This window comes from Kogia breviceps, chromosome X (assembly GCF_026419965.1).
Source record: "Kogia breviceps isolate mKogBre1 chromosome X, mKogBre1 haplotype 1, whole genome shotgun sequence".
NCBI lineage: Eukaryota > Metazoa > Chordata > Mammalia > Artiodactyla > Physeteridae > Kogia > Kogia breviceps.
Genome location: NC_081330.1, coordinates 37,492,071 through 37,515,050, shown reverse-complemented (window position 1 = coordinate 37,515,050; position 22,980 = coordinate 37,492,071). Strand labels below are relative to the sequence as shown.

General features: G+C 42.5%; 1 protein-coding gene across 1 annotated transcript in view; it reads left to right on the top strand.

Annotated features, from left to right (window-relative positions):
• The window catches only part of VSIG1 (V-set and immunoglobulin domain containing 1), a 34,956-nt gene extending 14,391 nt beyond the window's left edge, over positions 1–20,565 (top strand). The window contains 6 exon segments of the mRNA XM_059050152.1: positions 1,457–1,617; positions 8,952–9,150; positions 14,943–15,098; positions 15,492–15,611; positions 19,100–19,247; positions 20,244–20,565. Coding sequence (XP_058906135.1) covers positions 1,457–1,617; positions 8,952–9,150; positions 14,943–15,098; positions 15,492–15,611; positions 19,100–19,247; positions 20,244–20,565 — 1,106 coding nt within the window.
• The last annotated feature ends 2,415 nt before the right edge of the window (positions 20,566–22,980 follow it).

Below are 22,980 nucleotides of genomic sequence, written 5' to 3'. Positions count from 1 at the left end.
CTCTTGGGAATTTATCCCGGAGACATGAGAATTTATCATCATGCAAAAATCTGTACATGAATGTTTGTTGGAGTTTTATTCAATTGCTAAAAACTAGAAACAACCCAGATGTCCCTAAATGGGTAAATGATTAAACAAATCATGGTACATACATACCATTGAATGTTACTAAGCAATAAAAGGCAATGAACTACTGATACACACAACCTGGATGAATTCCTAGGTAATTATGCTGAGTGAAAAAAAGCTAATCAGCAAAAAGGTTACCATTCTTCCATTTATGTAACATTTATGAAATGAGAAAATTTTAGAAATGGAAGACAGATTAGTGGTTGCCAATGCTTAGGATCAGGGATGGGGTACAAGAGGAAGGTGAGTGCGATTATGGAAGGGAAATATGAGGGATCTTTGTGGTGGTGGACTGTTCAGTATCTTGACTGTGCTTGTGGATACACAAACCTACACATGTGATAAAATTGTGTAGAATTAAATGCATACTCACACAGGAGTACAAGTAAAACTGGAGAAACCTGAAATGAATAAAATCAGTGGACTGTATCAATATCAGGGTCCTGGTTGTGATATTATACAGTAGTTTTACAAAATAAGTTACCATGGGGGTACTGAGTAAAGTGTACATGGGATCTCCATCTTATTTCTTAGAATTGTGTGTGAATCTACTATTATCCCAATAAAATTTTCAATTATATATTGTTGAGGGCCCAAAAGACTTTTTGCTATGTAGGTTCTTTGTACCTATATTTATTGCATTAAAAAGTAAAACTAAAAGAAATGTAAACACAAAAATACATAAGCATGCATTCCATTAGCCACTAGAGGAATATCATTACTTGTCAGGTAACTGCTGGAACGCTCCGTTGTACACTCATGAGAAGATGAGAGTGAAAAAAATAAAAACTTAGTATTATTATGAGCATCATTTTGATCTTATAGCCTCCCCCAAATGGTCTCAGGGCTAGGATGACCAGCTCACCTAGTTTTACTGGGACTTTCCTGGTTTAAGCACTGAAAGTCCGGGCAAAACCAGTATAGCTTGCCTGAGACTCACCTGGTTTTAAAACTGAAAGTGCCATATCTACAGAACCTCATCAGCCCTGGGCAAACTGAATTTGTTGTTCTCCATACTCATGGACTTTTTGGGTCCTTGGACAGCACTTTAAGAACCTCTTTGTCAGGCCATCCTTAAACAGAAGAAATTCCCAGTTCAGTGTTACTACCTCACCATCACATAGGAGTTGAACATCTTCACATTGTAATTTGTTAGAAACTCCCCTACCCCATGCCAGTTGCTTGCTCGACTTTCCTATATGGTTCATTCTACATTCTCCTTACCTTGGATTCCTCAAATGAGATGCCATTGAAAATGCTTTGTAATGAAAAAAATGTCATCAGAATGTGAGTGTGTACCATCGTTTTTTGATGATTATCTTTTCAGGTCCAGTTAGTGGAGTGCAAGTGACCATCCCAGACGGTTTTGTGAATGTGACTGTTGGATCTGATGTCACTCTCATCTGCACCTACACCACCACTGTGGCCTCACAGGACAAGCTTTCCATCCAGTGGACATTCTTCCATAAGGAGTCACAGCCAGTTTCTGTAAGGACTTCTTCCCCCTAAACTCCTCTCCTTTGGTAGTTCTGACACATAAACTGTTGGGGTCTGCGTGGGAAGAAGGAATGGTAAGCCAGTGGCAACAGGAGCAGAACCTCAGATACAAGGGGTTTGAAGATAGCTGTTTAGGGAAGATCATCATCTAAGTGACTTGGCTTTTGTCCCCTCCTCATATTCAGTTACCGCCTGTTATCTCAATTCTGTGTAGGTCAACATCAAGTATATCATGAATTCTAGAGTAGACAGGAAAGGTCTTTCTCACAGGTGAAATGAACAGTAGTTCTGAAAGGGCTTCTCCCCTCCCCCCAATCTCTCCCTATTATTTCCAGAAAATGCCAGTTCAAATATATGTCCTAGCTGATCTGCAAATCTCTGTCAAACTTAATATCTGGGCTCTGCCTGTCAAGTGAGCTAGCTCATTGTGCCAGACTGAGTCCTGATGGAATGAGACTCTCCAGGTGGGTGGATAAGGGCAAAGTAATAAGGAACCTTGGGTAATAAAAGGTATCTGGAGGCTAGAGGATAAGGGACAGGAGGGGAGGCTAGGGTCTGGGGAAGAGGTTGCTGGAGGAGGGTGGGTGAAAACCAAAGGAGGAGGAGGATTCTACTTGCAAGCTGCCTATTCCCAGATTTTTTTTTTTTCATCTGGCCTTAAGGGTAATGTCTTCTTTAAATTAGTCCAGGGACTAAAATTGTATACTCAAAAGTATGTGTGTGTGCACGTGTACGCACGTGTATGCATGTGCAGGCACTCACGCATGTGAGTGTGTAAGCATGTATGCCAACACATATCCCTTGAGGGAAAAAGTGTGTAGCTTTCATCAGATTTTCAAAAGGATGTATGATCCAAAACGAGGAGTTCAGAGAAGAGACAAATCAGTGTGGTTTGGATATAGTGGAGCTGGGCCTTGAAGGAAAGCAAGGGTTCTGATTATAGAAAGACAGAGGGAGAGGCGAGTTGAGAGGGCTAGAGGAGGCCCAAGGGCAGATATGGAGAAGAAGGAGGGCCAGTGTCTCTTCAGCCATCACTGGTATTTTGTCTTTACCAAAGGTCCTGAACATTTGTTTAGCAGGAAACATCATTCAAGAGGAGACTGTCAATGCCACCCTCTAGTCAAAGTTCAACAGTTTTGCTCAGTACTGGTTACCTTAGACAAGTATCTGAATCACTCTGTGCCTCTCTTCAAAATATGGTAGAATAGTAATATTCTTCTACGTGGGCAGTGTACCATGTAGCATTCAGTTCTCAGATCCACCCACTTCTGATCAAACACAGCACAGCCCATGCCTCTATAGTGAGGGTATGAAGGAAAAGGCAGTCAGTCAGTGTCGAAAAATGGTGCATGCAAGAGATGCTTGGGAAAGATGTAGTTGGACCTGTCAGGCAAGAACACCTGTACTGGACCCCTTCATTGCTTCGGGTCTCTAGGGCAATGGCACCAACTTTTAGGAGTGGGATGGGAGGGTCTGAGTTTGGTAACAGTTCAGATCAGCACAAGCCCCTGGCAAAGCTGGGACAGTCTTGAGTTTGCCTTCTCATGCCCATGTCTGGAATTCCTTTCAACTTCCTCCAAAAGGCTTTGGGACCTGTGGCTGCCTTGAGCAGGGCAGTTGTCAACTCTTGCCATAAGTTCATCTTCTTTTCCTCCCCCAAAATCATTGTGTTAAAGGAGCAGTTGACTCCAAGACCTAGTATTTCTCAGTACCTCATCAGGGAGTCACAAGCATCTCTTGCATGCACAGGGTTTCATCTTTCTAACACACATATAATGTGGACAACTTCTTTCTAGAACCTAGTATCTTTATATTCCACGGCTGCTCAGATTCTTCCAACTTGGCCTCTGCAGATAGCATTATATCAAATGCTTTTCAGATGTTGGTGGGGTGAGGGTGCTTCGTCTCCTCAGGAGCATTTGAAAATGAGAGGAGTATTGGTTTAAGTGTTATAAATGGGAGTCACTACTGGCATTTAGTGGGTGGTGGCTAGAGAGGCTTAATGTCTTGCAATATGTAGGAGAGACCCACACAGGAAAGAATTGTCTGCCCCAAATGCCAGTGTGGCTCCCACTGAGAAACACTCCAAGTTCTTCTCTTCCCACCACCCCTTCCCATCAAAGTTTATCTATTCTGTGTCCCATTCCTTCAGGTGTCTATTCTTGTTAAATCGGATAAATTAATGTAATGCTAAGGTGTTAAGGAATGGTGGTCATTCACTTTGTTCTCTCCCAAAGAAAATAATTTAAGCAGAAACCTTCCATGCTTCAAAGAAGCAGTTCAGTTGGTGGGTGTCTCAGGCAAATGGCAGGCTGGGAAGGGAGTGGTTTGGAGGCAGGGAAGCAAGCCTTCCTTTTGGTGTTATATTCCTTCCATGTGCAATCCCAGCCCCCCAATGCAGTCTAGAGAAAATTCTGGGCTTGAGACCATTGCTACTCTACACTCTTCACTTCCCATGGCTAGCGCCTTTATGAGCAGTGCAGGAAAGCAAGAAGCTGGAAGGGAAAGAACGGGCGGTTTGCTGTGGACTTCCATGCCCTCCTCATTTCCAAAATGTACCCACAAAGCAGCTCTGGAGGCTAAAGGCATTTATTAACTCCAACTCAGACTCAAACAGAAAACAGACTGAATTCTTTCAACCCTTTTTGTTTATACTCCAGCTTCTAGTTAGAGAGCGGTGTCACAAAGCTGGGGGAAAGAAATCTTTTTGGACAAATCTGGCTCCCAGCTGCGTGGCCTCCTGTGAATAGGAACTTGGCACAGTAGGAAGAGAGAGGCTGTCATTGCAGCTGGCAGCCGTCGAAGGCCTCATGCGGTGAACCCACTCGGCATGGGAAGCATCATGCCAAATAGCAGCAACTGGCAGGAGAAAGGTTGGGCTGGAGTAGCAGACGGGATGGCCCCAAGAGGGGAAGGTTGCCTGGGAATCATCTTCCTCATCTAAGGCAGGGCTCTGAGTGCTGTGTTAAGGTATTCAGCGGGAATTGGGAGGTCTGGATTCTAGGTCTGACTACAAATTGTGTGACCTTGGGGAGATCACTTCCTCTCCTGGGGCCTCAGTGTCCTTTTCTGTAATAGAAGAGGATGAATCAGAGGTTGCAAACTGGCAGCCTCTGGGTCTGATTTGGCCAGTGGATGCATGTTGGTTGGCCAGCCCAGTAGTTTGTTCGTTTCCACAGTTTGAAAGCCTTGTTTGTCTTGGCTCTCCAGTTCACCACAGTTCCCACTATCCTCCGTGATCTTACCACTACCCACCAGCCCCTCCCAGCCATTTCCCATATGTCCAATATCCAGCTGGTTCCTGAAGGCTCTTCAGCCTTAGCAACCATGAGCTAAGTTATCTCTAAGGGGCTCTTATAACTATTGTGCTATTACGTCTCCACATGTCAGCCTCTAACATCACCAAGGGGAAGGCAGAGAGGACCTTGGGGGGGAAATGGGGCAGTCTGTCATGAACAGAGTCACAAAGGGCAAGTGGGTACAAGAATGAACAAGCACCACTTAAGGGAACACTCGGATGGGTTTTCTTAAAGCTGACTTGCCATCCCCCAAATCACCACCCCCAAAGGATGTGGCCTGTTGAAGATCCATGGCTTTTCCTGGACCTCAATTGCTTTGATGTCTAAATTGACAATATACTTTCTTTGAAAAGTGTACAAGACTCACAGGATCATGGGCCGGGATTTGGCCATCATTCAGCTTTGATTTCTAAAAGGGTTATTCTTTTGTGGAAAATTGAACCAAGTTTCAGTCCTTCCTGTGTGATTAGATAAGTGGTTTCAGGAAAGCATTTGGTTTTTTTTTTCTCTTTACAAGGACAGTGTGACAGTGTGGACTTCCCCTAACAGAAAGCCCCTCCATCTGTGTGTCTGGCCGCTGACTGGCCCTGGGGACTTTCCTTTTCACACAGCACCCTGAGGCCAAGGCCTTTCCCTTTTAGGTCTCCATGTTATGCCTCCTTATCTCCATTTCTATCCCAGACACCTCCAGTATTATTTGTGAGAGGGCAGGATATATTAGGCTACAGTGCGAGGAGCAAGGATAGAAGGGTTGGTGAAGGTCCTTTTTGTCGGGAAGTTACAAGTCCAGGGCCTCATGACTTATTTGCTCATTGATTCCTGCCCAACCGTGAGACTTTTACAATGTGGCTTCTTTTCATGTCCTAGTCCTGACCTAAAACACATTCTCTTGGGCCCCTGCTTTCTGCAGAAATAAAGTCCTTTCAATTAGATCCTCTGGGACTTCCTGTGGGCCGTAGGCAGGACTGATGTATCTCCTTGTGATGTCATCAGGCTTCAACACAAAACAGGCCGACCTACCCTCAGTCCTCCTAGGAGCAGGGGAAGCGGCCAGATGTCTAAGTTGTAAAGGGCTTCCTTGATAGACCACAGGCTGTGTTCCAGGTAAGAGTCCACAGGACCGCAAATTGTTAATTAGAAAGTAAATAAGGCCAGCGCGGGGTAGTGAAATGGAAAGCCGGATATCTTGGATGTCAACTCACATGAAGGTAATAGACCTTTGACAAGTTGAACTTCCTCCCGGCCTACTTGAATACCTTAGGTTACATTGGCTTTCCAGTTTGTAAGTCAAACAAGACCCCTCTGGGGCAAAAGTTTGTGATTTCAGTAGGTGTGAATGGACGAATTGAATTATAAATGGTTCATTTAGGGCAGAAAAGAAAACTAGTTGATGTTAGAGAACCGGAGGAGACAAGTTGTTTTCCCCTTAAATATACTCTTTTCTTTGAATTTTCCATCAGAATCTCCGTTTCTGCTTTAGTTTAAAAGTATATTGGCTTTCTACCTGAAGGATAATACATTTGAATTTATCTAGACAATCTCTTTTGGTTTACTGATTGCCTTCCCTCTCATTAGCCTGTTAATGTAAAAAGCACTGGACAAGGAATTAGAACTGCGTTCTCAACCTGGCCCAACTGTTAACTCTGTGTGTCTTTTTTTTTAAACTTCTTTGGGCTTCAGTCTCTTCTGTAAAGTGAAGAGAGTGAATTAAATGAACCATAAGTCTCTTCTAGTAGATTTTATGAAATATTAATTGCCGTTGGACTAGGACAACCCCAGTTTATTGAATAATAAAAAACAATCACTGGAATTACACACATTTATATGAAACTAGCAAAGTGTGTACATAGACTTTATGTATTATGAAGGGACCTCAGGGATCAACTAGTCCAGTGATTCCCAAAGTTTAGTCATTCATGTCTTATCTTCATGATTTGAGTCATATTTGTGTATTACCAATACTAGTAATTATTTATTTAATTTTGTTTTCTCTATTGACTTGGTTTTTTTGGCTGCACCATGCAGCTTGTGGGATCTTAGTTCCCTGACCACAGATTGAACTCGGGTCCGGTAGTGAAAGTGTTGAGTCCTAACCACTAGACCACCAGGGCACTCCCTGACTTGGTTTTTAAAAGTCTTAAAAATGTCTGCCTTAGTTTCACTGTAAGCAATAATATCCTTGAAGTCACAGATTTGATGTGATAGCTATGTCTCTAATACACATTACATTTTTGAAGTTTTCAATTTCTTGCCACCTAAAATCAACTTGTGGGCTTATGCTTAGGGAGTACATATCATACTTTAGAGAACACTACTCTGGTTCCTCATTCAGATGTGGAAACTAAAGGTTGGAGAGATTAAATAACTTTGTTTCTTATTGCAAAGTAGGTTGCCATGTAGACATGAGCAGAGGCTACTTCCCCCATGTCACAGTCAGAGGTCCAGCATGGCTAAAACCCAGGTCTTATGGAAGCAACCTAAGTGTCCATCAACAGAAGAATGGATAAAAAGATGTGGCACGTATATACAATGGAATATTAATCAGCCTTTAAAAGAAACAAAATTGAGTTATTTGTAGTGAGGTGGATGGACCTAGAGTCTGTCATACAGATTGAAGTAAGTCAGAAAGAGAAAAACAAATACCATATGCTAACACGTATATATATATGGATCTAAAAAAAATTGTTCTAAAGAACCTAGGGGCAAGACAGGGGTAAAGACATAAAGACGCAGACGTAGAGAATGGACTTGAGGACACGGGGAGGGGGAAGGGTAAGCTGGGACAAAGTGAGAGAGTGGCATGGACATATATACACTGCAAAACGTAAAACAGATAGCTAGTGGGAAGCAGTCGCATAGCACAGGGAGATCAGCTCAGTGCTTTGTGTCCATCTAGAGGGGTGGGATGGGGAGGGTGGGAGGGAGGGAGACGCAAGAGGGAGGAGATATGGGGATATACGTATACATATAGCTGATTCACTTTGTTGTAAAGCAGAAACTAACACACCATTGTAAAGCAATGATACTCCAATAAAGATGTTAAAAATAAATAAGTAAATAAATAAAACCCAGGTTTTCTTACTCCTAGACCAGGCCTCTTTCCATCACACCATGCTGCTTCCACAGTTGCCATTATGATCTGAATATCCATATTCTTTAACAGAGATAGGACTATAATCAAGATCTTTCTTAAATCTAGTAAATAATAATACTAATAAATAAATCTTATGGCTTTGGGTGAGTCACTGAATCTCTGTGTTTGAGTGTCCTTATTTGTCTAAAAGCAGTAATAATTCCAGTTCTGCCTCCTGCCATGTGGGGAGAAAGGTAGTAGCTACCGTTGACCAAGGACTTCCTAGGCCCTTGGCTAAGTTACTTTGCTTCATCCTCGCACCACCACTATGAAGCGATGGGGCCAGATGGTTTCTCAGGAGCCTCTCTGCTCTGAAATGTTATTCTTCTAACAAACAGGATGAACTCAGTTTTGCTTACGCAAAGGAATATGCATGTAAGGAGCATGAATATTCTTTTAGGGAAATCGAATATTCTAGATAATCCCACTGGGTAAAGTAAAGTGAAATCAAAAATGTTTATCAAGTAGGAAAGATGATGGTTTTGGTTTTCCCATCAGACGTTTGTGTCCTATATAATGAGTTTCCTCCAGGTAGACTCATCAGGTGAGCATCTTGATCTGTTAGCCTAAGCTTAGGAGTTGAATCCTGTCAGCTCCAGCTGTCTACTGTCTATAAGACATGCGTATCTCCCTGCCCTGATGACATCACAGAGCCGCTTTGAGCACGGATGAGATCGCGGCTGTGCAATGCTGTGAGAAGGCTAAAGTGTCCCACTGAACTGAGAAATTTTTGCCAGAGGGACCTGTTCCTTACCGGGGGCGGGGGGAGGGGGATACTGCTTCATTTTTCATTCAGTGTCAAAGTAGGTAACATTGGATAGGGGGAACTTCCACGTAGCTAATCCTAGCCCTGGACACTGTCCAGTTCTCATTTCTGTCATTTTCTGTCCTAGATTTACTATTCGGAAGGTGGACGAGCTACAGCCATCGGGCAATTTAAAGATCGCATTGTAGGGTCCAATGCTCCAGGTAACGCATCCATCACTATTTCGCATATGCAACCAGCAGATAGTGGCATCTACGTCTGTGATGTCAACAACCCCCCTGACTTTTTCGGCAAAAATCAAGGCACCCTCAACGTCAGTGTGTTAGGTATGGACAATTTTTTTCTGCTTTTTCTCTTCTTGGAGCAACTTAGGAATTGAATGAGCTAGGGCAGTGAGTTATTGGTACCAATTAAGTCCCAGGGTAAATATCCTCCCTGCTCCTTTTATTATCAGGAAAATAAAGACACACCACAAACCCAATCCAAAGAGTAACACTGAGAAATCACTCATAAAACATGTTGAAACAATTGTCAAACCAAAAGGGCTGCCAACATGACAGATAGCAATAGATGACCACTTCCTGGATCCCTATCTCTGAAGGATACGATGAGAACAGATGGGAAAATGCACAGTTCCCCTATATGATCACTAGCAACTCTTTCAGAGGGAACCTCCAATTAGGGCCAATCCTACCTGGGGGAAACAACTGTCAATTTGTTACCTCTCCAAAGCCAGCCACAATTCCCACCATTAAATCATTCTGTGGAATAAAGGCAGATGGGTCCCTTTCTAAAATGCTAATGCTATTTGGAAAAAAGAAAGAGTTGAGAATTAATTTATTTATACACAAATATTCAGTATGTGACATGGGGGAAGTCATATCTGCTCTTAAATGAATTTGGAGTGGTTCATTTATACAGCATTTATTGAGTGCCTGCTTTGTGCCAGGAGCCAGGATGGAAGCATGGTTTCTGCTCTTGGGGAAGTTCACAATTCTGGTGATTCTTAGGGATCCTTCCCATCTCTGTCTGAGAGGACAATGGGAGTTTTGCTCCTGTCTGTATGCCTAGCAGGTCCTGTCTGCAGGCCTTCAGATGTACTGAAGGGAGGGATGAAAGGGCTGTCAACCTTCACCAACTAACCAGTTGAGCTAAGGGCCCTCCCACATCTAAGTAACCCAAATGGAGCTTATCTAGCCGTTGCTGCTCTTGAGCTGTGTGTTTCCATCACGGGAAAGGAGGAACTAGATCAAACCAGTGACTTGATAATTGAGTAGCTTTGAAAAGCCGCAATTGGTAACAAGGTGCACACCCCAGGAGGACTGCCCAGAACTGTCTGAGCTTGCTGCCCAGGTGATGCCTAAAAAGAACCAGCTATTTACTGTGAGGTTTGCTACTGCATCTACCCACCTGGAAAAGAAGAAAAGGTAATCAAGAGCTGATTTCTAGGAACGGGATAACTCCATCATGTTTTTATTTTGCTGTACCCTGTGCTAGGCTTTGGGGTAAAGGGAATGACAAGAGAAGTATACACAAGCCCTTTCCTGGGAGAGTTGATGTTCCAGTGTGGAATAGATGCTAGCACATCAGGCTGGGAGTCAGAAGACCTAGGTTCTAGCTCTTACTCTGCTACTCAGTGGCCTCAGACAAGTCAGTCCACCTTTCTCTGGCCATTCTGAGATGGGGTTGAAATTCCTGCCCTGTCATATTATCGTTATGAGAATCAAATGATATGCTGGAGATTCAGTGTTCATAGAATTTGAGGGATTAGTCCTCTAATGCTTTTCTGTTACTCCCTGGTTCTGGGTTGTCCTTCTGACCAGAAACAACCTAAAGAAGCCAAGCCCCTTTTTCTCTGAGCTTGGAAATAGCCCTGAGGTAAAGTTAGGGTGGTTAATATTCTTAAAGTTCAGAGAGTCCCCAATCAACTTCCATAAGAAGTTGAGGGGCATTTCCTCTCTAAGTTGTTTTTTCCCATGAGTCTTTGGGTCAGTTGTTCTTGCAATGACTGTGTCATGACTTTTCCTTAAGCATCCAGTATCCAGTCAAGATAAGAGACAGAGGCTCTGTGGATTTCTTTGTTTGGGAACTCTCAAAATCCTATTTTTATTAATTAGGCTAAGAACAAAGGCATTCCACAAATTTATGCTTTCTGGAAATTTTGAGACTGATAATGTCCTCTAAACACTGCAGAGGCTGTTTGCAGTTCTCAAATTCTATTGCACATGAGTACCTGTTCTGCTTGCCCTGACTGAGGGGGGGTGCATGGTAGAGGCAAGTGTATAAGGGAGACCAACTGAGGAGAGAGGTATTGATATTTCCTTAAACATTGCTCTTCCTAGCAATGCGTCTTTTGGAGACTTTTCATAACCCAGTGATAGACATAGATCCCATGCATTCACTCATTCATGCATAAATTCATTCGGCAAACCCTGAACACATGTTCAGTTACTATGGTAGGCAATGGAGATGGAAAGATGTAAAAGTTCAGCTCCCAGCCCTCCTAAACTTCAAAGTCTAGTGGGGGAGGCAGATATGTAACATAAGCTTACAGTGGAGGGAGGAGAGGAGACCTGGGAGATCACAGGGGAAAGGGCATAAAGCCGTGAAGGGGGAACTGGAGAAGGCTTCCTGGAGAAAGTGACTTCTGCATTGAATGTTGAAGGATGTGCAAGAGAGTGTCAGGCAGAAGAGGGGCTGAGGTGGCAGGGCATGATTTAAGTGAAGGAAACAGCAATGCGCAAAGGCCCAGGTGCTTTGGACGACCATTCATTTGAGAGACTTCCATTAGGTATGATAGCCTTGGAAAATGAATCTCTGAAAAATACCCAGCAGAAGTTTGAATAATTATTTTGTATGCATTTGGAAGGAGCATCATCTTCCTTCTGCAATTTGGCACATAAAACGAAAATGATGAATTTAGAGACGGTTTGAGAACACACTGAAGCATTTTCATTTATTTTCTGAGGTGAGCCTCTTCTCCCCATCCCAATTCTGTTGAAAGCAATAAAGCTAAATGGTAGATCAGTGGCTCTGCCAGTAAAACATCCAAGTTCTGTCAGGGACTTTAACTGGATGAAATGTCAATTCAATACTGAATCAGTAGTCTTAGAAAATTTATGGGTTTGGGATGTGGTTCAAAGTGAATCACTAAGTGTTTGGTTAATAAAAAAATAAAAGAAAAATGTGTTCAGCAAAATAAAAAAAAAAAGGCCTATCTGGGTTTGATTCTGGGCTCAAGAAATGAATGCAAGTCATTCCAGGGTTTTGTCCATAATTAGTTCTAGTCCTGGAGTCTGGCTTTTTGATGAAGCACCCCCATTTAATTTTCGGTTCAGATTATTCTATTCCACTTACAGCGGAATAAAATCACCATGTTTTTTAAAAAGGCAATATCTAGATCTAGTGATAGGTGCACTGGATTTCTGGTTAAATAGCCTAGTTTATTTAGGGTAGGCAAATCCAAGGAGTTATCTCTATCTGAGAAAATCAACAGTAAGAAAGAATAAAGAGGGACTTCCCTGGTGGCACAGTGGTTAAGAATCTGCCTGCCAATGCAGGGGACACGGGTTCGATCCCTGGTCCAGGAAGATCCCACATGCTGCAGAGCCACTAAGCCCATGTGCCACAACTACTGAGCCTGAGCTCCAGAGCCCGTGAGCCACAACTACTGAAGCCCGTGTGCCTAGACCCCATGCTCCACAACAAGAGAAGCCACCACAATGAGAAGCCCACGCACCTCCACACAGAGTAGCCTCCGCTTGCCGCAACTAGAGAAAGCCTGCGCGCAGCAATGAAAACCCAATGCAGCCAAAAATAAATAAATAAATACATTTATTTACTTTAAAAAAGAAAGAATAAAGAGCTAAACAGAAAAATACTTCTTTTAATTAAAAGACACCTGTTTAAAAGAAGGGATGGCACAACAGACAATTGGCTTAAGAAAGTATGTACATATACACAATGGAATATTACTAAGCCATAAAAAAAGAATGGAATACTGCTGGTTGCAGCAGAATGGACGGACCCAGAGAATATTATGCTTAGTGAAATAAGTCCAACAGAGAAAGACAAATACTGTATGTCATTTATAAGTGGAATCTAAAAAATGACACAAATGAATGTATATGCAGAACAGACTCACAGACATAGAAAACAAACTAGTGGCTATCAGAGGGAAGAAGGAAGGGGGAGGGACAGATTCGGGGTGTGGGATTAACAGATACAAACTACTATATATATAATAGATAAGCAACAAGGATATACTGTATAGCACAGGGAATTATACCCATTATGATAACCTATAATGGAGCATAATCTGCAAATATACTGAATCTCTATGCTGTACATCTGAAACTATAACAGAATATAGCAAATCAACTATACTTCAATTAAAAGACAAGAAGGGATTGTGAAATTTTCAAAGAACTATGGCTATATGCATCTGTTTTCCTGCTCACATGTACAGTGGCTTAGAGTCTGAGATTGGAAGATTGTCAGCGGCAAGGTCGGAAATGTGACAGCAGGAGTCCATTCCTGCCTGTGGCCAACAGCAATTCCATGTGTACGATACTATATACATTATTTTATTTATATAAATACAATATACTTGGATTAGCTGGAGCCCAGGTAATCTCTTGTTCACATTTTACAGATGAATCAACTGAGGTTTGGCTATGTTAGTTTACTTGCCTAAATACATCTAGGATAAAGTTGTGGAGCAGTGTTTGGTGTGGATCCAGAGCTGTGCTCTTAACTGCTGCCTCCCAAGTAAGAGCCAGAGAGCTGGGCATCCTGGAGCCTTTAGGGTCTAACTAGCCTAAGGCAGAGAATCTATGTCTTTGGAGTGTTTTATATCCAAATTAAGGAAGGTGAATTGGAAAGTATCGATTCAGATCCTTATCTATAAGTCAGACTGAGGATAGAATAAGCTGTGAGCAGTAAGATAAGTGAGGAGAATCAGATTCTCAGCTTCCCACAGGAGTTCCCCATACGCAGCTGAAACTCAGTATATCCCAAACTGACCTCATCATCGCCCCTTCCTCCTCACTACTTCCCCGAAAACCTCCTCCTTACCCTAACCCTAACCCTCACCCTAACCCCAACCCTGTATTTATCTCAGGGGATAGCAAGATCATGTACCCAGCTGTCAAATCAGGAACCTGGGAGTCATCACTGAGACCACCCTCTTCCTAATGCCACAGATCCAGCTGGTCCTCAAGCCCTCTCGACTTCTTAATATGGCTTGAATCTGTCTCCTCCTGTCCCTTGCCTCAGAAACCCCTGGAGTGAGAGCAATTCATCTAAAACGTTAGAATGATCATCGTCCCTCCGCTACTTAAATTCCTTCTGTGGCCCTGCTGCTCTCGGTATAAAATACATGAAACACAAAGCCCCCTAATCTATGGCCTCACTGCTCTCCAGCCTAATCTCTTACCACTCCTCCACCCGACTTCAGAACTGTGTCAGAGTCACTTTGGAATTTCTGGTGCCTAGTCCAGTGCTGGGCACACAGAAGGCACTCAAGTAAATGCTTGTGGCGTGAAGGATGAATCAAAATTTCAGTGCCCTGTAGCACACCCCTCCCCCTTCAGTGGGTTTCCCCCCCCCCCCGAAGAGGGACACGGGCAAATTCAAACCCTCCATTTTGTGTCACCCCCCAGAAGAATAAATGCCAAAAAGTGACTCACAAAGGAAAAATATGGCATTAATAAAACAATGTTTTAAAAAGAATAAGTAACCAGTTATCTCAAAGTATTTAAGGGTTCTGTTTTCCTTTAAGACTGTGCTTCCAAAGTATCAACTATGTTCCTAGTTGTTTTTTAATAAAGGCATATTTTAAGGCACAATGCGGAAATTCATGGTTATGAATCTGGGTAGCAGGCAGATAGAATGGATGCTATTAGAATATTAATGGCCCAGCGACGGAAGGTCTTGGTACCTGAAGTGCTCTACTCCCACCTGGTGGTACAGCTAGAAAACTGTCCAAATAAGTTTTTAAAGATTAAAAAAAAATAAGTATACATATTCTACAAAATGAAAGTGAGGAAGTGACTAAAATTGGTACAGACTGCCATTTATCATGCAGGATTTTTTACTCTTTGTCATTGTCTTACAGTCAAACCTTCTAAGCCCTTTTGCAGCATCCAAGGAATACCAGAAACTGGCCATCCTATATCTCTTACTTGCCTCTCTGTGCTTGGAACACCTTCCCCGGTGTACTACTGGTATAAACTTGAAGGAAGAGACATCGTCCCAGTGAAAGAAAGCTTCAGTGAGTATAACCCTCTGCTGCCCCTGGCAAGGCCTGGTGTGTGGGCTTGGGTGACAGCATGTATGTGTGACTGGCTGCTTGTCCTTAGAGCACAGTCTTCTATTTTTCTGGGAGGAGAACGTACAAAGAATGTCTATCTTTCATCAAGATGGTTGTCCTCTGGTCTTCTCCCCAACTTCTAGAAGTCAAGACCATTTTTGGCTCGCAGGTGGTGGGTATGGAGAAAATAGGCATGGTCCCAGATGGGAGTCTCCAGGGGTCTAGTTGGACCCTGGACATCTCAAGAAAGGGAGGCCAATGTGAGGAAGTGGGTGGGCATTGAACGGTCTGCTACATTCACATGATCTCTGCCCACATAAGAGATTTCAAAATGCTATTTCCTGTTTTTGACAGACCCAGCCACCGGGATTTTGTTTATTGGAAATCTGACCAATTTTGTACAAGGTTATTACCAGTGCACTGCTATCAACAACCTTGGCAATAGTTCCTGTGAAATTGACCTAACTTCTTCACGTGAGTTGATCACATAACTTTAATAGTTTCTCCTTAAGTATCCTGGGCCTGCCAATCAAGAAAATTAATTAGAATCCCTGGTTAGTCCTTCCTGACTGGAGATTTTGGTGCTTTATTTATAGGTTGACATGGTGGATGACCATCCTACTATCTAATGCTTACATAATACTTAATATATGCCACATGCTGCTTCAAACTGTTTACAAAAATTAATTTGCTTAACCCTCACAAAATCTCCAGAAAGTAAAACAACGGCCTCATTCATAGCACGAGGCTCAATTTTCTTTGTGATGCTGTTGGTAGATCCAGGTGAAGCTATAGCAATCTGTGTCAAACATGGAGCTCACAAACTTTCCAGTTATTAACTAATTTGCTAAAATCTGCCTCTAATAATAACAGTAATAACGACACGTGCACCTACATTCAGAGGAGCTAATATTGTGGAGCACAAAATATGTGCCGGACGCTTGGCCGCGTGCTGTGAGCATTATCCCACTCAGTCCTTCAATCACCCCGTCTAGGAGGCAGAATATACTGTTAGGCTTCACTTTACTGAAAAGGAAACTAAAGCTCAGGGAGGTAAGTGACTTGCTCAGGGTCATTCAGTTTGTAACTGGCAGAGTCACGATGCCTCTAAACCTCAACCTTCCAGTTCAAAGGTGCCTAGTTACTAAGCATAGACTTGAGGGCCTGAGATTGTCAAATTGGGCCAGTCAGGGGGCAAATTCTCACAAGGGATATCTTGCTACACCTCTCAAGGATCACTTCATTACATTTCAGATCCTGTCATTTATTCATTTTTTCAAACTTCCTTTGAATCTGTGATTTTAATATATACCATATCCAGGGGGCCCAGTTCCATTGGATTATTATTCTCCTAGGAAGCTGAGCTTTCTTCCTTTTATCTGTCCGGAGTCAGACATTTTCCAACTCCAGTTTGCTCCTTCATTTTCACATCACTTTCAGCCATTTTTTAAAACATCTTTATTGGAGTATAATTGCTTTACAATGTTGTGTTAGTTTCTGCTTTATGACAAAGTAAATCAGCTATACATATACATATGTCCCCATATCTCCTCCCTCTTGCGTCTCCCTCCCACCCTCCCTATCCCATCCCTGTAGATGGTCACAAAGCACTGAGCTGATCTCCCTGTGCTATGCGGCTGCTTCCCCCTAGCTATCTATTTTACATTTGTAGTGTATATAGGTCAATGCTACTCTCTCACTTCGTCCCAGCTTACCCTTCCCCCTCCTCATATCCTCAAGTCCATGCTCTAGTAGGTCCTTTTATTCCCGTCCTACCCCTAGGCTCTTCCTGACATTTTATTTTAGATTCCATATATATGTGTTAGCATACAGTATTTGTTCTTCTCTTTCTGACTTGCTTCACTCTGTATGACAGACTCTAGGTCCATCTACCTCACTACAAATGATTCAATTTCGTTTCTTTTTATGGCTGGAAACTTCATCTTTTTGTGTGTCCTTTTTTGTGGTCCCATTCTGTCCCTGCTCCCTTGATCATTTCTGCTGTTTTTCTCCAGATCTTCCCCAATCTCTTTTTGCCTTTCTAGAGGTACAGTCATATTGCAGATATAGAGACTCCTCAGATTTGTACTTGAGCCTTGCTTCCTTTTGAATCCTCTTTTCAATGGTGTCTAGGCTTTGGCTTCCTCCCTGCCTTCCTGCCTTCTTGACTTCCTGCCTCCGTCCTTCCCTCCATCTCTCCCTTCCTCAAACCTTCATTGACTATCTACTGTATGCCAGGGAATGTCCTAGGCGATGGAGATTCAGACATTAATAAGATGTATGTCTTACACTCAAGGAGCTCACAGATTAGCTAGAGGCACAAACACTAAAATTTGTTAAATGTTATAACAGAGGTCTGCACAGGGTCTACAGGATGCCAAAGAAGAAACAACTAATTATGCTTATAGAACCAGGGCCACCTTTACCAATGAAGTGCTATCTGAGATGGAGCTTGCAAAGCCTGTTTCTTTACCTTTAAAATTAGGATGAGGGTAATAGGAGGTTGAAGGATGACAGCAGAGCAGGAGGCTTAGGAGGGCAACCAGTCGATGCTCGGGGAGGAAGGTGGAGGACTCCAGAAGGGATGTCTCCAAGGGAGGAAACAACAACATAAGAAACCGATAGATTAGTTGATGTGTTTGAAACTACCGAGAGGACTTTGGCTGGACATTTTGGGGATTAGTAATAATACATTAAAAAACCCATAAATCCCCAAATGAGGCAATTATTAACCTTGGGGAAATTTTTTAAATGTTGTACAAGAAAGAGTCATACTATCTTCTGCAGCTGTGAACAATATTTACAGTCATAATACTGCAAACATTGATTTAACGATACCTTATGTTATATTAGGAGAATATGGCAGGATGTGAGAGGAGTGGTGTAAGAGAGTTAAATCTTCAACCTCCAGAGTGGGAAGCCAATAGAAAATGACAAAAATTGGAAAAGGCAGAACATATTAGAACAAGTGTAATAGAAACATGGGGGCAAATTCCTCTTGTGAATGGGACTTAGAGATGGGAAGGAGTGGAGAAAGGAACTGCTGATTTTTTGTTGTTGTTGTTGTTAGAAGCCTAGTAGAACTGTTTGACTTTCTAAATGATGCACATGTATTCCTTTAATCACAGAAAGTTAAAAGAATGATCAGGCAACTCAACTAGCCTTTCATCTCAAAGTATAAGATATTCATCCTTGCTTGAAGGGAGGCCAATGGGGATGGGCCCAAGACATGGTCTCCTGGGGATAATACCTCAGTGCTTGAAGGTCTGGTGCTCAGCTGGATCATCTCACACTCATTAGGTTTTTCCGTAGACTGATCTAATAAACCAGATGCTTGTTTATGGAAATGGGCATATCCCTTCCCAGTGGCCAGAATGCATGAGGCTTTTTGGTGAGCATGGAATCGGTGAAAGAGAAGGTTTTTAGGGAACTGCTTCACCCACGCTTTGGGAAAGCCTGGTGAACTGTCCCTGCCTGTAACAGACGTCATTTCTCTGGTGACCAGATTGCAGCTCCACTGTGTCTCTCTCACTGCCCAAGCAAATGCACGGTGAAAACTTACTTCTCCAAACCACATTTTTTATTTGGGGGGGGCCATGCCACAGGATCTTAGTTCCCCGACCAGGGATCGAACCCGCACCCCCGGCGGTGGAAGCGCAGAGTCCTAACCACTGGACCGCCAGGGAAGTCCAAAACCACATGTCTAAAGCAACCCCACCTGCCCCAAGTTAGCATATTTTTTTCTATTTATGTGTGTAAATGTGAATGGGAAGGCTACATAGTCAAGCCAGTCACCTTTATGAGTCCAGCTGAAAGAGTTCTAGGGGTTTCCACGCTCTCAGCCTATACATGGCACCTTCCCACTATATGAATGGCCCGGATATTCCCCACTGGTCACAAATGTAAGTGGATGAGGCAGACACTATGCTCCACTTTACTAATCGGATGCTTGTGTCCTTCAGATCCAGAAGTTGGAATCATTGTGGGGGCCTTGGTGGGTGCCCTAGTAGGTGCTGCCATTATCTTCTCTGTGGTGTGCTTCGCAAGGAACAAGGCAAAAGCGAAGGGGAAGAAAAGGAAGAGAAATTCTAAACCCACCACAGAACTTGAGTAAGACCTTACTTTCTTGTCTGTACTTGAATAGACATTTCTCAGGCCTGTCTCTTTCAGTCAGCTCTTCCTAAGCACTCCTCTTAGCAGAAGATATAGAGGTTTTTTTCTCCTCACTCTCACTGCTTTTATAAAAGAATGGTGATGGCTATCATGTACTGAGCGCTGTGCGCCAGACTCTGTGCTAAGCAATTTTTTTTTTTTTTTTTTTTTTTTTTTTGCGGTACACGGGCCTCTCACCGCTGTGGCCTCTCCCATTGCGGAGCACAGGCTCCGGACGCGCAGGCTCAGCGGCCATGGCTCACGGGCCCAGCCGCTCCGCGGCATGTGGGATCTTCCTGGACTGGGGCACGAACCCGTGTCCCCTGCATCAGCAGGCGGAGTCCCAACCACTGCGCCACCAGGGAAGCCCTGTGCTAAGCATTTTATGTGTATCAACTCATTTAACTGCCACGACAATCCTTTTAGGGTTAAGAAAATGTTTTAATATATTAATATACTTGTCCTTCTACCAATAGTGATAAAATGTAATTTTTAATATTTATTTTATGGAACAAGGGGCCCATGGAAGCAAAAGTGCTGAGGGCCCAGGCTCTTGACCACTTTGTTATTTCTTATCAAATGTTATTTCTTATCCATTTCTGTGCTTCCACAACCAAGTGTCAAGCATTGTGCTAGATGGATTGGGTGCTAGACATGCACCAGAGCCATGGATTTGGCCAAGGACCTTATTAGAACTTTAGACCATTTCAACCTCACAACAGTTTTCTCACCTCTTAAACACTGGCTTGTCTTTCTTGAACTCTCATTATATTGTTGGGACCTAACCTTTCTGCACCCCAAATGGAGACCTGTGGTCTGACAGTGAGTCAGACTATCAGAAATCACAGAGGTCCCGAACAGATTGGGACCTATGGTCACTGAGGCGACAGAGCCTATGGCTCCATGTGAGATGTCAAACCCTAACTTGTTCTTCCCTGGGCCTTCTTCCTGCAGGCCAATGACAGACATAAACCAAAGTACAGAGTGTGAGACAATACCAGATGAAGATGTCATCCAAATGGAAGCAACTCTGCCATCTTCCATCTATGAGGCTGTGCCTAATACCACCCTGGGGCCAGATCACAAGACTATCACCAATCCTGAGCCTGCCTTGCAGCCTGCCCTGAAGCCGGCCTCAGGGCCTGAGCTTGTCCCAGGGCCTGAGCTTGCCCCGGCGCCTGAGCTTGAGATCAAGCTGGAACCACAGCAGGAACCAGAGCCCTCGATTGTAGTGGAGCCCTTCTGTGATGAGGGAAAGGGGGTGATTAAGACATAGGCCAGTGGCCTGAGTACAGTGTTCATCACTAAGGAACCCGTTACTGGCGCTTAGAATTCAGTTGACCTAACTAACCCACTACCTCCCTCCATTCTGACCAACCCTCTTCTAACAAGGTGCTCCTACCATCAATCCAAAACAGACAGGTCAAGATAACTACTAAATAAATGCAAGGGTTCCTGCATTACCAGTGTAGAGTACTTACAATTTGACTAACATGTAAACACAACTAATGAAATGACAAGTGATTTTGAACTCAGTTGAAGGTGTTTTGCAACACTGGTGTCTTATTTCAGACAATCTTGCTTCTCTATTTTTAGCTACTATTTGAGATTCCACATGCACACATGACAAGGTGGCATTAACTGGATTCAATATTATTTCTAGGATTTGTTGTTGACAGAGCTTCCCTATTCATTTTCACATTGACCACTAAGAAAAGAATTCACCAGCATTATCTCATAGATTGGAAAAAAAAATCCTTAAAATTCCAGAGGGAAATAAAGGGTACATATTAATTGGTATATAGCATTTAAAACTAGGTCTTAAAATTAATGCTTCATTTATCATATTAGATTTCCCAAAGAACCACTGGCTATCCAATATCTGAGCACAGCAAAATTTAAAAATACCCCAATTTTTAAATGCAAAATAATGTACAGAAAAACAATTCCAAATACATTTTTCCTTCAATGAATAGAAAAACAATTCCAAATACACTTTTCCTTCAATGAATACAAAATATTGATACGACAGGTGATGTACAATTTAGCTTTGAATGAGCTATTATGTTGTCACACTGATGTTATCTACGTTGGAAGGGCCAGACTAGGAAACTGTTCTAAATGAACACTTAAGATCTATTTTAGATAATCTGAACTAGTTAATCTATTTTACTGTTGGGATATTTCACATTAATAAAGAGATATTAATCTTGTATACATGCTTAATATTAAATAAAATTCATTGATATCACCTCTTCTTCACCTGTTAAAAAGCTTTTCTATTGATCATTTTTCACCCAAAACTCACTTTGAAGAAATTTACCGGTAGACTTTTTAATCTGTGTAATCAATCAGATTTTAAATCTTATTTTAAGGTTCAATAAGTAATACTCAATAAAAATCTTATTTTAATGATCCTAAGATAAATCTTTTATAAATAATTTTATTGATATATACATTATGTACAATAAACTGCACCTATTTCAAGTGTAAAATTTGATGAGTTTTGACAGATGTATACACCCATGAAACCACCGTGATAATCTAAATGGAGCATTTCCATCATCCCAAAGTGTTTCCTGTGTCCCTCTGTGCAATCCCACCATCACACTGGACCCAGGCAACCACTGATTTGTTTTCCATCCTTAGAGATTAGCTTTCCCTTTTATTGACCTTCATATAAATAGGACCATACAGTATGTCCTTTTTTGTGTCTGACTTCCTTCTAAGTGGAGTCTTTTTTTAAAAAAATTATTTATTTTATTTTTTATTTTTGGCTGTGTTGGGTCTCTGTTGCTGTGTGCGGGCTTTCTCTAGTTGTGGTGAGACGGGGCTACTCTTCGTTGCGGTGTGCGGGCTTCTCATTGTCGTGGCTTCTTTTGTTGCAGAGCACAGGCTCTAGGCCCGCAGGCTTCAGTAGTTGTGGCACGTGGGCTCAGTAGTTGTGGCTTGTGCGCCCTAGAGCTCAGGCTCAGTAGTTGTGGAGCATGGGCTTAGTTGCTCCGCGGCATGTGGGACCTTCCCAGGCCAGGGCTCGAACCCGTGTCCCTTGCATTGGCAGGCAGATTCTTAACCACTGTGCCACCAGGGAAGTCCCTAAGTGAAGCCTTTTAAAATAAAGTAATGGATCTCTAACTTACACATTCAGATTTTCATGTAGAGGAAACTGTGAAACCTTTTGTATATAGATCATACCTATACACTAATTGAGGTAGAGTCTTAGAAGGTTTTAGGGTAGATTGAAATTGAAATTAATATTACGCTTGTCCAGAGTCATGGAGAGAAGAGATAGCAAGTTTTTACTTATGCATTTTCCTTGATGTGTTAATTTTCAGCCAATCGCAGGGATTTCTGAAGCATCTGTAATTCCATTCAGACCAAATATAATATTATGACATACGGTGTCTGATGGGTTCAGGAAGCAAAATGATGAAGGTCTTAAGAATGATCTAACATTTAGAGCTTAAAAATTTCAATTACCAGAATGCCAGAGTAGCTGGAATTCACCTTCCCTTCTACTCTTATGACCGAGGTAAATCACAAGAGGCTAATAATATATAATAGTCAACACCACCCCCAAATTTCTGCTGAATTGGTGCGGAACAGGAAGGCAGGCACTCTTGGTGGTCTTATAGAGCTCTGCTCTTATTAGCACTGTTCTGATCAAAATGCCAGTAAATAGTTGGATCAG